The sequence below is a fragment of the Scomber japonicus genome, chromosome 7 (assembly GCF_027409825.1).
Source record: "Scomber japonicus isolate fScoJap1 chromosome 7, fScoJap1.pri, whole genome shotgun sequence".
NCBI lineage: Eukaryota > Metazoa > Chordata > Actinopteri > Scombriformes > Scombridae > Scomber > Scomber japonicus.
The window spans coordinates 8404761-8419218 of NC_070584.1; the positions used below are offsets into that span (position 1 = coordinate 8404761).

The 14458-nt window shown below is 42.4% G+C and overlaps 1 protein-coding gene across 4 annotated transcripts in view; it reads left to right on the forward strand.

Moving 5' to 3' along the window:
* The window catches only part of tp63 (tumor protein p63), a 30603-nt gene that overhangs the window by 11972 nt on the left and 4173 nt on the right, over positions 1-14458 (forward strand). For 3 of the 4 annotated variants that reach the window (XM_053321920.1, XM_053321921.1, XM_053321922.1), the window contains 7 exons: positions 4116-4373; positions 11714-11900; positions 12027-12142; positions 12769-12878; positions 12979-13103; positions 13322-13404; positions 13509-13633. In XM_053321920.1, coding sequence (XP_053177895.1) covers positions 4116-4373; positions 11714-11900; positions 12027-12142; positions 12769-12878; positions 12979-13103; positions 13322-13404; positions 13509-13633 — 1004 coding nt within the window. Of the gene's footprint in view, positions 1-4115; positions 4374-11713; positions 11901-12026; positions 12143-12768; positions 12879-12978; positions 13116-13321; positions 13405-13508; positions 13636-14458 lie in introns of all 4 variants that reach the window. The other variant, XM_053321919.1, reaches the window with a different exon arrangement.

Below are 14458 nucleotides of genomic sequence, written 5' to 3' on the forward strand. Positions count from 1 at the left end.
ATTGTGAGAGTTGAACACTGATGAGAGTTTTCATTTTCTTTTTGTGAACCGAGTGTTTCTCCACAAAATGTCTGACCCCGTCATTAAATATTCTTCTGTTCTTTAAGAAACAAACCAAAACAATACTGAAAGGTTTTAAAGCATCCATCTAAGGTTTGCAATGTTTAACATTAAAAAAAAAATCAGGGCTCCCATCTCCATTTTTCACTTTGAAAGTGCAAGCCTCATGATTGATGGATTGTTTGCAATGTTGAATGGTAAACAGAAGGGAAGTGTTTTAAACTCAATCAAAAATGAAAAGGAGTTTGTGCTGAAGTTATTTTCGACTTATTTTCCAGATCACGCAAAATGGTGATCCTTGTTTTAAATATTTGATGGTTTTGCATTTGTTTCAGTGTCATTGTAACATTACAGGGAGAAAAATGAGTCCTTGTAGGCTCCCAGTATTTGTGAACAGAATTGTTAAAAAACTAAAACTAAACAGTTATTTACCTGTCAGTAAGTCCCATCTAAATGAAATATATATTTCAGTTTAGGGATTATTTAAGATCAGTGTCTGTTCTGTACCCAAGTTTCCATTTTTCTTTGTCTTGTTTCGTATCTTGTGAGACATTTTTACCAACCAAAAATCCTTCATCCAAACATTTTGTAGAGCAAGTGAGTGGTGCTAGATTCTCAGATTGCAGGTTGCAGATAGCAGGTGTGTCAGGTCACTGTCTTTTAAGTTGTTGAGCAGGGGGTCTTTAAGTGGTGTCCAACTCAGTGTGTGAGGTATCGGGTTCCCCCCGTCCCCAGTCTCTTGGGAGCCGATGCAGCCATTAGAATGTGGCTGGCCAGTCAGTGCTGTTTAGTCCAGGATCGTAATTGCTTTAATGGTGTGTTGATGTAGATACAATCACCTGCTCTGCCCACCCCAGCAGGTATGAGGTGTAGATAGACCCCCACCCAACCCCACCTCAACCCCCAACCCTGTTGAGCCTTTAATGCCTCCCTCCCCTGTGGTCACTCATCACAGTCCCCCAGATGCTCTTATATGCTGGCCCAAGGTACGTGGAGCAGGTCAGCGTAGAGCCTGGAATGGGAGTTATTCCCCCCTCAGGCCAGGTCTGCTCTGGTTCCTGTCATCTATTGATCAATCTGGCTTTATCAGTGCTTTCCATTTGTGGCCACCAACAGTAGCAGCAACAGGGAAAGTGGTATCTTCTGTGCTAGATATGAAATTGTGGAATTTTATCTTTTTGCAGTCTAACTTCACTCTATGGGATGTTCATGGTGTTCTGGGAGAAAATGTTACCTCACCACAGTATTTTTCTGGCAGATGTGCTGCTTACACAGTGTTCATAGAGACTCTGCTGTCATGTGATACTGTTGCTAATGATACTCAAACTAAAATATATTAACCAGACTCTAATCATAAGGGTTAGAAGAGACGTCTCAGAATTTCATGTCACATATGGTAGACATGACAGTTTTCAAGGCACTGATTTCATCATTTGCCCAGCAATAACTATAACACAAGGAAGAATTTATAAGTGTCAGTATGCCATACCAAATGCCACTGTGGTGACATTAGCAATAACTTTAAAATTACTCCTGTCATATGTATTTCAAACATCTTTGATATGTGCTCTGGATAATTCGGATTCCTACATTGTAATCAACAGGCCATCACTCTGAAGGTCAACAGTCTCCTCTTCCTGTTGGCCTGAAATGCTTACACCAGCACTTATCTCACACAAAGAAATGAGCTTGAAGGCCTCAAACAGACAGCACAACCTTTCAAAAACTTTATTAAAGGCTGTTGAGGATGTCAAGGCTGCTGATTTACTGTGCTTCTGCTTAGCAGCGTGGCATCCCAAAGGCCTAAACACAGCGTTGGCTATAAACAGAAGGAATTTTTAAGAGCAGCTAAAGTGGTTATTAAATGGTTGCTGTATTATAGTGGAATAAGATCTGATTAAAGGAAACGAGGAGAAGGCCTGAAACTCCCTTACACAACCTTTTTAAAAGCTGATATCCCACTTCCAGTCAATTAAACATTAAAACACGATGAGTCGTAGGTGAGACTCCACTGCTGGGCCTCAGTGTCTGCTCAATTATGGCTTTATCTTCATGCCTCATCTTTGATCTTTATATTCATTTAGACCATGAGAGGCATTATCTGAGGCCCTGTATTTATTGTTAAGTATTCTATGTCAGGCTTTCTATTTTATGTCCCTGCTATTATCTATGTTTGGTCTCCGGCCAGCATCAACCTTTTCTTTAGAATAATATTTGACATTGATAATTGGTGCCTGTCACATCCACCTTTGCAGCTGCCGGCATCAGGTAGTGGGAAGCTGTGTCATCTCTGAACGGCTGAGCGCCTCGGTGCAATGGCAGTAAGTTGCGCCACAGTTCAAAAGAATTACTGTGATATCATTGACTGCTCACATACGGGAAAAGACTGTCCAGACAGGAAATTGTGACACCCTGTTTGTCCCCACAAAAAATGCTGGGTAGTTTTCTCATTCATTTCATGTTAAATAAATAAACTTTAAGAAATGGAATCTCTGATCTGAAAATTCTGTTATTTTTAGTCACACCAGGTTGGATGTTACCCACTTTTTTCTCCTCTTAGATCAGATTCACAGGGCCACTCTTCAGCCCATTGAGTTTAAACCTTTATAACACGTGTGTAATTACCCCATTGTAAGGGAGCGTGTGCTTGGGAAAAGCCTCTCTTGGCTAAAGGCTGCAGGGTCTCCACCAGTGTGTGTGTGTATTTGTGTGTGTGTGTGTGTGTGTGTGTGTGTGTCTGTGTGTGTCTGTGTGTCTGTGTGTGTGTGTGTCTGTCTTCCATTCACAAAACACTTGTCTCCTAACACCTGCATGCCCAGCATTATTGTTCCTCAGACAAGCTCTTCTAAGCCCTGGTGTCATTGTTTCCGGGGGGTTAAGCAGCCTTGTGCTCCACACAGTGACCCTCACCCAAAAAGCAAGCTACCCTGTGGCGCTGTTGCACAAGTATGCTGAGGTTGACTCAAATGACCTCTCTCAGGTGTCAAACTGTGTGTGTTCCTGTGTATGTGTGTATTGAAATGTACGTAACTTTGCTTGATAAGTCAACTACCTTGATGACTAGTTATATAACTTACCTCTTCTACGTTTTGTTGGTCATCTGGCACACCGCTAACACCTGGCAGTGCAATGGGTGTGAGCTGGACAGCTGTGGTCAGCCGTGCTTGAAATAAACAAGAGGCCCTGGAGAGATTAATGGCTGTCCAAAGAGTGAGAGCCATGGCACCTCGTCCAGGAATGTGCCATTTATAAATGGAATGGAATGGAGTGAATGGCGAGCAGAGCAAGTAGGAAGGGGCTGGCCGCAACCCAGGAGTATTCTCCGTACTTTCTAAAGACAGACATTTTAATTCCATTCCTCCTGTCTGAATTGTTGGCTGTGGAGGAGGGAATCAAGAGGCCAGGTTTTTTAGCAGGACATTGATCCAAAACAAGCAAGTAGGTGTCAGCAATTTGAGTGATTGAACAGAAAATCAGAGTTTGTTTTTCCGTCATAGGAACATTTTTTAAGGCCAGTGATCTCATGTTGGTTCAGGAAGGAGTTAGACCATAAACACAACACGAGGAAAGATGGTTTATGTTACTCTGCATGGACACAGACCTTTTTTTTTCTCCACTCCACTTCCTGTAACATGATTTCTTCAAGTGTTGTGAACCTACAACATCAAATGACATTTGAAATGCAAGATGCAGCAGTTTCTTTTACTTTAGTTTTTCACTTAATCTTAAAAACAATTGTAGCAGTTTTAACATAAGTCCTTCAGCATGCACCTTTCTTTCTTGGAATGTCAGTTTTACTTTGTAGCTGAAACATAATACCTGTATCTTGATGTAATTTAAAACTAAGTTGTTGGATCAGTCAGTGCATTTACTCACTTCAGCTCCTTTTTTTTTATTCATGTAATAAACTGTTTTTATTTTATTTTATGTATTCCCAGGTGTCCTTAACTATACAAGTTTCACATTTACACACCTCAACATTCTCCTATACTGACTCAAGACATTCCTCTGTTGTTTCTCCCCTCTCTCCCCTATCCCCTCCATTTTGTCTCCAGTCACAGTATACAAACCTGGGGCTCCTGAACAGTATGGATCAGAACATTCAAAACGGTGGCTCGACCTCTACCAGCCCCTACAACAATGACCACGCACAGAACAACGTGACAGCCCCATCACCCTACGCTCAGCCCAGCTCCACCTTTGATGCCCTTTCCCCCTCACCGGCCATCCCATCCAACACAGATTACGCTGGGCCCCATACCTTTGATGTGTCCTTCCAGCAGTCCAGTACAGCAAAGTCTGCCACCTGGACGGTAAGACACTTATTTATTAAAAAAAATGTTTAAACTACCTGATGTATAGAGGGGCTGACCTTTTATACCCTCTCCTAGCTGGATATCTCTTACTCCATGGGTTTTCTCTTAGAGGGTACTGAAGGTTTATAAACAGGTATCTGCTACTGTTATAATCTAATTTGAACAAATTCAAACTAAAATGTATTTTATCCAAATTAGTTTTAGTGCAATCCATGTAGCCTAAATAAAACATGTAGTCCATCGAAAAATACATTAATTGTTGCGTTCAGTTTTGGCACCTCGGCTTCGTCACTTGACAAGTTAACATCAGTGTAAGGCAGTTGCATTCTGCAGAGTGAGCAAACAGCCTCATCCTGCATTGAAGAGAACAACAGTTTACAGCCAGGGCAATAGGTCATGCAGTGGGTCAGATGGACAGTGCATTATAGGAATGCCCCCTGCTGGAGTACAAGGCACATGCTGTTGTGCTTCATTGAGAATTTCAAATTCCAACAGATCAATTTTCCACATGTTCAAATATTAGTTTGGAATAAAAGTTTAAAAGTTAACACCTTGTTGAATTAACCAACCATAAAACAGCTTCTTGACATAAAACACATAAGTTGTCACAATATATAGCATGTAAAGTAAGTGCTTAAGCAATTATGTGTGTTTCACTGTCACTTAAACTTACTTAGCACTGGATGCTAAATTAAGTGTCAGACATACAAAATGTGTGCCAATTCTCTCTCATATGCCTAAATTCCAAGTTTCATATGTGTTCATATGCTCCTCATAATACTTGTGGTTCTCCAGAGGCTAGCTGTCATCATAACAAGTCATATGAGAAGAGGTTGAGGAGATGCTCCTAACCTTGAACTCCTTATCTGACAATCGGTGCTCTCGGCAGATTCAGGTGCACAATATTTAAGTCCTGCATTGCTCAACTACATCTGGCAAGGAAGAATGTCACTTGAGATGTATAGCTTCATGACTAAACCTCAGGCATTTCTAGCTCATGACAGAAGAAAAACTAAAAAGTGCATGATCTTATTGCATTGCGATTCACTGTGAGAGACATTCAGATTTAACCTACTTACTAATCTTTTAATTGTTGGCCTAGGTATTTGCATAATGAGTAAACTTCAGTTGACTCACAAATTGGGCAAAGTTCATGGGTACTTTGTTGATGATAGAGGTAAACAGACTCAACAGTTGGTCCAGGTGTGGTGACGCCTTGTACAGCTAGATGTCACCATGTGATGCTCAGTAAACCAACACAACCAGCTCCCCCTGCTCTGTCATTATGTATGACAGGGCTGAGGGACAGCTGTTGCATCAGAGCCCCACCTGCTTGGATGTTTATGTGTCTAATCTGCACTGCTGTGTGCAGACACTGTAACAGCGCCACAAGTTCTGTGTATTAATGCACTCTAGCGGACACCGTAGGTGACAGAGATGTTACCTCCACGTGTAAGTATGACATGTTTTTTGTTTTTTTTAAAAATAATGTTTTGGAGAGTTGTGACAGTGCAGACTGACATTAAAGATGGTGAAAGAGAAGGGTCCCTGACTCAGACTCAGGACACCACAGTGACGTGTCATGCATCTTAGGCTAAATGTGAGTGTCTGTTATTACGTAATGGACCTGCCTCAAAATAAATTATCTGCAAATGGCAACTTTGGAAATGGTCATTAAAAAGATTTATTATTAGTGCAGAACCACTCAGTCACAGTCCACATGTCATCCTTGTCAAACTTGGCTGAAGGGACTGTTTCAAAAACCTGCTGAGCGTCATGCACACATTTAATGCACTGTGCCTTCCAAGTAAACCGGCTGAACTCAGGGAGTGCTGGGCGATCTCACCTTATTGCTTGGCCACGTCGAGTGTGGGATTGTGACATTTACCTAATTCCCACACCGCCTTGCTCATCCCTCTCATTTTCACAGTCCAAAAACAAAAGTGTTTGTCAGATGTGCAACTGCGAGGAGGTTAAGAGTGTGGTTTGTGAGAGGCACGCCCCAGGGCCTGAGCTGCACTGGTTTAGGACACATCCCCATTATAGACACACGTAGTGCAACAGACTGTGTGTCCCACAGTCATAACAAATGATGCAAGACTGGTTTGATTGGTCTGGCTTAGCGTGGAAAAATGATCACTGCACTGAGTAAAAGGTACATCTTCCTGATTTATGATGTACAAAGTTTAATCTCACACCTGAAAATAAGCCAAATAGTAGAGATTTTACTTACTTTACTTTTTTCTACTGCTCTGATCAAACTGAATTCCCATTATATTATTCCAGTAGCTACTGACATCAGAATATGTTTTTAAGAGGAAAAACAACAATCATAGAAGATGTGAATAAATAATGTAATTACATAACATTTTCCTGCCTACTGTTATGGCACTAATAATCCATATAGATAGAGTGAATTATTCCAGCATCACAATGAATGTGAGTTGATCCAGGTCTAAAAAGAGATCAATTATGAAAGGAGCAACAGAAATGGTCTCATGATAAATCGCCCCTCCTTTGTTTACTGGTTTCCATTGTTCTCAGTTATTTTCTCATTTAATGGCCTGGTTAAACTTTAGTGCATCGTGCAACATGGCATCATTTAAGCATACTAAAGCATACATTTTTTGCCATCATTTTACATCACTGAACATTATTTTCTTGTGCTGATACTTTTTCAAAACGGCTCACGGAGAGTCATTTTATTCTAAAGAGTTGTGATTATAGTGTTGGTTCCCATCTCAAAGGAGGCTCCCTCACCTGATCTCAGGAGATCTTTCGCAAAGCTCCCATAATCTCAACCCAATAGCTCAACTGCTGGACTGATGGACTGATGGCAAAGTGCCACAGAAGATGTCACCACCACAGCTTTGCTCTGTGCATAGATCTGCTAATGCCCCCTTTTGAAGGCCTGTGGGATCTTCCATGGGACTTAGTGGACTGTGTACTGTGCTTTTTTGATGACTGTTCTTAGGGAGACACACCTAATCCCTAACCCACACCTTAACCTCTTCCTGTCTAGGATGACTGTGACACACACACGCACACACACACACAGGTGAAACACGTCAACATTTCCCAGAACTTCTCCCACACGGTTTTCTCGTTGGCACTCCTGCAGTCTCTATGGTGCCCCCCCCCCTCCCTTTGTCATTTAGTTTTAAGAAAAGCACTTAGCCACGTCAAATGAATACACGTATTAGAGATGTTTTATATTCTTTGCTTTACTAAATTAATGGAGTGTCGCAAATGAGGCAGCCATTGTTGGCTAGCGATGCAACCATTGTCAAACTAAAGATTGGATGTGTTTGCGCTGTGTATTAACTGTCACCTCATATTGTAGTCAAAGGAGAGGAATGTCATGGTTTGGGCTATCACTGAGGTGCTATAGAGCTAGAAGGATTACAGTAATGGATTGAGGGCCTGTAGTTAATACATGTGTAAATACTGTGTGCCTCTTTCCTGAACCCTGTGCTCTTGGAGTGGGCTCTGTCTTTTTTTTTTGAGAGAGAGTTAAGCTTGATGGTTGCATCTCACATTGCGCCGGAGGAGGAGGAGAGCCTTTGAATTCTCAAAGAGAAGAGTGTTCCAGCGAAAGGCAGCAAGACACAGCTTGCCCCTGGAACATCTGCGGGCCCGTCCCACGCCTCACGAGATGGGGCTGAGACTTGTTTGTGTCAGGAAGCTTGTCACGACTCGCCCATCACAGGCAGACAAGCCCTAAAAGCTACAGATGGGGGAAAAGTGTAGGTTTATAGGTTTTTTTTTTTTTTTTAATTTTTAAAAAGGCAGAGTTGAAAAGGTTTTTATGATATGGGCTGTGGGATTTCTCCATAATTGTTGTGGAAAAGCTCATTATCTTACATTTTTGTTTACAAGATTCTTTTTTAGACATTACAACTCGGCACAGATACCTGCAGTCATGATTTACCACAACAGAAAACAGGATCAAGCTGTGCTGTAGCTGTATAAATACACAAGAAAGATATTAGTCTGTCACCAAGAGACAATGAGTATTTATTGGATCAAAAAAAATCCTGACTGAGATTGTGGGAGCTCTCAACACAGAAGTCACCGTTGTGTGATGATTGAATCTTAGAATAACGCGAACATCTTTACAGCTTTACTTAATTGAAGTTCCAAATTGATGAATGGAGGGAAAAATCTATTCCTCCAGTGGTGGACAAATCGATTTACTGTAGAGAGTAACTGAATTATACAGCTTCCAGAATTATTTTGTTCTTGCTGATGTTGCCTCTCAGTTTTATTTTCAGTTGTAGTTTTAGTCCTTTTGAGCACCAGTGAAGACAAGCAGAAGACAGATGCATACTGGACTCTTTCAGCACTGGCCATATAAACATGATGCCACATGAGTGTACAGGTTTGTGTGCACAGGTTTGTCTTGGGACAGGTGTCATCACTGAGGTTGGGTGGTCAGGGCTGGTGCTGAGGACTTAAGCATAACATTCATCTTTTGAGGCTGGTATAGAAAAACATCTTAAATTCTTCTTAAACTATATATTTGACCCGATATTCATTTTCTTTCACATAGCAGGTGTTTCATTTCTACCGCTGAGAAAACAAGGTGAGGGGAAAAAAACTCCTTTGCATTATTGTTGAATTAAACAGGTTTGGGAGAAGCTCTAGGCATGACATGACTTGTCAGGTATGAAGAAGACAAGACCAGAGGCGCCAAACAGTGCTTGTTTAAGGCCTGATGTTTGTCAGGACTTGACTTCTGCATGTGCCCGCAGCGCCTGTCAGAGAGAAAAGAACGCTACAGCTGTGGGCCTGCCTCAACCTGCGCTGCACGGGAAGTGTGTATTTATGTGTTCGAGTTGCATGTGTTAGAAAGTAATTGCACACATGCAGCACTGTACAAGCAGTAGAACAAATTGTATGTAACATGCCAGTAATTTATTATATGAATATATTTCATGTAAAGGTCAATGAGTATTATGTTTGAGCCAGCGCAGTCAAACAGCAGCGGTTGGAGTAGATTATGTGTGTATATACAGCCATTAAAGGTCATTCATTATTTTTTTCTGCTTCACTGCTACATGTCCCAGTTGAACAACGTGTCACGTGTTGTTTCTCACAAACACTTTTCTTTCAAATGATTGTGATTAAGCGACTCTGTATTGTGCGCTGTGTGTTCCCTGACTGTGTAATTCACAATGTGACCAATGAAAGGCTCATAATTACATGTTAACACCTGAGTACCGCACCCTGTGTGAGCCACTGAATCCCATCAGTCAACTGGCTGTCCTCCACCCAGAACACTGTTAGCTTTAGCCAGGCACTGCTTTCAGCAATCAGCAGCAGCTCCTGCTCTCTCTCTGCTGTGCAAACACAGAACCAGCAGCACATAGTTGTGTGCTCAAAGTTTGTAGCTTGAGGGCTGGGCTGGTTCTCTGCTGTGTGTGTGTGTGCGTGTGTGTAAAAGTTGGAGACAGTAGGATATGATTTAAACAAACTTTGGTTTTCTGCCTCTGTAACATCTCTGATTAGATCTTAGTGTTCTGTGTTGTGCTGTTTTTCGCCTTCAGCTACACAAAACCAGCACCCTATAATTATTCAAAACACTACACGCTGACCCTTTACGCAGTGCTCCGGTCTTTCTCTTTGCCTCATAATCTTGTGCTCTCTCTTTCTCTTTTGCCCCCCCCCCCCCCCCCATCTCTACTTGGCTTCTCCACTCCATTTAGCTGATTGACAGAGGCGTACGGGGAGTATCAGGTTAGGAGCGAGGGGACAGCTACAACCATTTATCTTAGTTTTTTTTTTTTTTTTAAAGGAGACCTTTTGGAAAGCTGCTTTGATTTTAAGCAAGAATCACTTTAGTCATTGTGTGGACATCCCAGAGGTTGAACTATGCTTGTCAGTTAGTTTATTACGTCAACTATGTTGAGCGTGTATGTATTTAGCCAACCAACAAATCAGAACACTGCATACACAATAATGTTCTAGTTTTATTCTCATTAAACTACTATGATGTCATACTTAATATTATATTAACTTTCTGCATATTAGTAGCACTCTGCAGTTCATCCTGTGCTTATACAGTTTATAATGAGGTCACTTGAGGGAAGGAGAAAGAGCGTAGCTGAATTTGGGTTATTATTAACCCGCCTTTATAAGCAGATCTCATCTCTCAGTGAAATGCTCGGCAGTTAACGTGTGTAGGTTGTGAGCTGGAATATGGGAAAGAGAGATGCGGAGGTGCTGTTTTGGGTTTGTCCTGATGAAAGGAAAGGTTGCGCCTGGGGAGCAGAGCAGAAAATGTCCGTGCCAAGCTTGTGTAATATTTAAAGTCAGCACAGACAGGTACTGGGATGAGCTCCTTTCTTTGGAACCAAACTTAATAGAGGTGGAATTTTATGTTGCACTGTTCTCGAACACAGCCCCGAGCGGTTTTCACAATGTTCACTTTTCTTTGCTCAGAAATGAACCTGACAGGAAAATTTTCCCTCCACCCTCCACTCCCACCCAATGTCTTCTACACATAGAGGATTTAAAGCTCTGCTTACACAGCAGTGATGTGAATGGTTTGTTTACACAGTGGGGTTATGCCTATTAGTAAGAATTCAGTCTTTCTGATGGCTTACTGGTTATCAATTCTAACGGTGCCAGCGATCAAGGTACATCCATTATTCATGACTCCTGGCTTACAGACTTGAATGTGAGCCAGTGTGTGTGAGCAACCATCACATTTTGGCACCAGCCATAGATGGATCTTCAATGACTCCACGATTAGTCCTTCATTCCTTTGCATGGAGCTGAAACTGAGTCATTTTCATCCAACCCCACAAGGAAAACTGCACTCAACCTTACGTAGCGCCAGCTTGCCAGCAGCTTCAGAAGCTCTGTTCTGTGTGATGAGTGGCCATCAGATGCTTTAGCACAGTGCTCCTCTCTTAAGATGAAAGCCAGGCCCAGTTTAATTGCTGTTGGAGGGGTCCATTTTATGGCGCTCCTCGGAAGTCCCAGAGGCTCTCTGTGAGACATCTTAAAGGTTGCCCAATACACACTCTCAGCACCAACCCCGGTGTGTGTGTGCATGTGTGTGTGATTATTTAAAGAGGTCATAATCACAGTCTTGTCTTTAACCCTTTTTGCTTCAGGGTAAACCAGAAGTGCACAGTCTAGTCTCAGCAACAGGTGTTACACAGATTGATCTCTCTTAAAATTTGCATAAGACAGAGATTGTTTTTAAAGCTGAGCTCTGATAAACATTTACCTGCAAATGCTTTAACATTTATCATTTTGTCTGCACAGAAACGATGTTAGATATTTTATAATAACCATTTGTCTTTTCTCTTTTTTCTACTTTCCAGTACTCAACAGAACTAAAGAAGTTGTATTGCCAAATTGCCAAGACATGTCCGATTCAGATCAAAGTGTTGACCACCCCACCACAAGGTGCTGTCATCAGAGCCATGCCTGTTTACAAAAAAGCTGAACATGTGACCGAGGTGGTGAAACGCTGCCCAAACCACGAGCTGAGCCGCGAGTTCAATGATGGTCAGTACTTTGATTCATTAAAAAAATACATTCTCGCTCGTGTTTCACTTCAGTAATCAATGTTTGCTGTCAACACTAATAATAATAATAATATAATAATAATAACACGACTTGTATTGCTTCCAGGTCAGATAGCTCCTCCGAGCCATCTGATCCGCGTGGAGGGAAACAGCCACGCCCAGTATGTGGAGGACTCCATCACTGGGAGACAGAGTGTCTTGGTTCCCTATGAACCTCCCCAGGTGAGCTGTCTATCATGCTGCAGCGAGGTCAGCTTAATGCTCTGACAGCGACACCTCACCACCTCCACCTGCTTCTGACTGATAGAGCGGTGACAGAGCCTGGCCCCTCAATCCTGACACGTAGCAACTGCTGGCCCCAAAAGCCCCACGGTGCAATCATGTCTTCATTTCACTGCAAACCTCACAAGAAAATAGTCCAGTTTTTCTTCTTTTTCTGCCATTTTAAAACGATGTGGGTTCTGTGGGCCACGTTAAAAATTTGATTTAGAATCTCACATGCTGTAATCGGGGTGAGATTCAGAGACTCTGGCCTGACATCAGACAGGTAGAAAATAAATGATCACTGTGACAGCAGTGTGAAGAAGTGAAAGAAAAGCTATGAACTCATGGTGGCGTGTCCAAAATAACAAAAAATGACTTAAGATAAAACTGAAACTAAAATAAAGTTATTTCCCTCTGGGGCCTGGTCTCTCACTATGACAAATCCTCCAAAAAACATCACTTACAAATGTAAAATAAGGCAGTCTTTTTACAAAATGATGCTGCTTGTAAACACATTCACTATTTTCCTGTTATACCCTGATTTAAAGAACTGTCACTCACTCAGTGTCATTTTTCTCTCTCAGGTCGGGACAGAATTCACCACAATTTTGTACAACTTCATGTGCAACTCAAGCTGCGTGGGCGGAATGAACAGACGCCCAATCCTCATCATTGTCACTCTGGAAACCAGAGAGTAAGACCCATCATCCTCATCATCCTCAGCGGTTGCCTCTTGTTTAGCGTTGGGTGAATTGTCCCTGACTCAGTTGCTGTGTGTCCCTGTCCTTTCGCAGCGGTCAGGTATTAGGCCGCCGGTGCTTCGAGGCCAGGATCTGTGCCTGCCCGGGCCGAGACCGGAAGGCGGATGAAGACAGCATCCGCAAGCAGCACGTAACGGACGCCACAAAGAGCAGTGAGGGTACGAAGCGCCGTAAGTAGTGCTGGGGCTGGTGACGGGCTGTTGAGCTTTGGTGTGACCTGACATGCTTCCAAGTGTTGAGGACCCTCAACGCTAACACTCAGTGGATGCTGCCAACCTCTTTCCCTCGCTTGTTTCCCATCCTGCTCTGGCTTAAGCTAACTATTGCTAAATGCACCACGGCCAGCGGCACTAACACTGTTCTCTCCTCTTTTCAGCCTTCCGCCAAGTTTCCCACGGCATCCAGATGTCCACCATCAAGAAGAGAAGATCTACAGATGAGGAGGTTTTTTGTTTGCCTGTGAGTGTTACTTCTCTGTTTCATGGAAAAGTTTTCAAACATCTTTCTGAGTGTGTCTCGACTGCTTATTGACCACTTTCTTTCTTTCTTTTTTTCTCTTATAGATCAAAGGCCGTGAAATTTATGAGATTTTGGTAAAAATCAAAGAGTCTCTGGAACTCATGCAGTTTCTGCCCCAACATACAATTGAGTCGTACAGGCAGCAGCAGCAGAATCTCCTCCAGAAACAGTGAGTACCAGTATAGATTCTTAATCAAGTGAAACTCATTTGTTCTCAGACACATGAGGAAAGACAGACCTACATTAGCTGCAAGGTTCACCCTCCAAATCCCTGTTTTAACAATGCACCCTTTGTCTAATTCCTACTTAATTGCTTGTTTGCTTGCCAAAAAAATCTTCCGCAAACTTTTTTTTGTTAAGAAGAAATTGTTTTTGTTTTGAATAGAGTGCAGTGACTCAACGTGGTTGGCTGATAAAGGCTATGCATGCGATTTCTTGATTCCATTTACTCCTGCCACTGGCGCATCGCAGCTATCAAGCAAACGCTGATAATAATTGCTCTAAACTGGGTGTTCCTCGGCGTTTAGCAACCCAGAATTTACCCAGAGTGCGCTCAAGGCTTTCAAACATGGAGGGTGAGCCTCGCATCAAGTAGAACTGTTTTCTTTCCCTTCTGCTCTCTCACGGGACACAAGCCAAAGCTGATGAATCGTGACAAATGTACCTGGCTATGCTTTGTTAAGGAGACGCTTCCAAAGATTCACGGTAACGCCTTTGGGTGCTTTGCCAGGTTTGCACAACAGCACCCAACAAAAAAATCCGCGCCTCAGTCTCATCTATTCGCCTCGGCATAATTAAAACTCTGCCCCCCCCACACACACACACACACTTTTGCTCATCCACGCCCATTTCACTATGAGCTATGGAAAAGAGGAGATGGGTGTAAATGATAGTTTGACAGCACTAAAATGATAATTATTGCTTATGTTATAGTTTCCCCATTAAGAGACTGGCAGACAGCCTCACTGTGAGATCATGACTGCATTCACTGTTT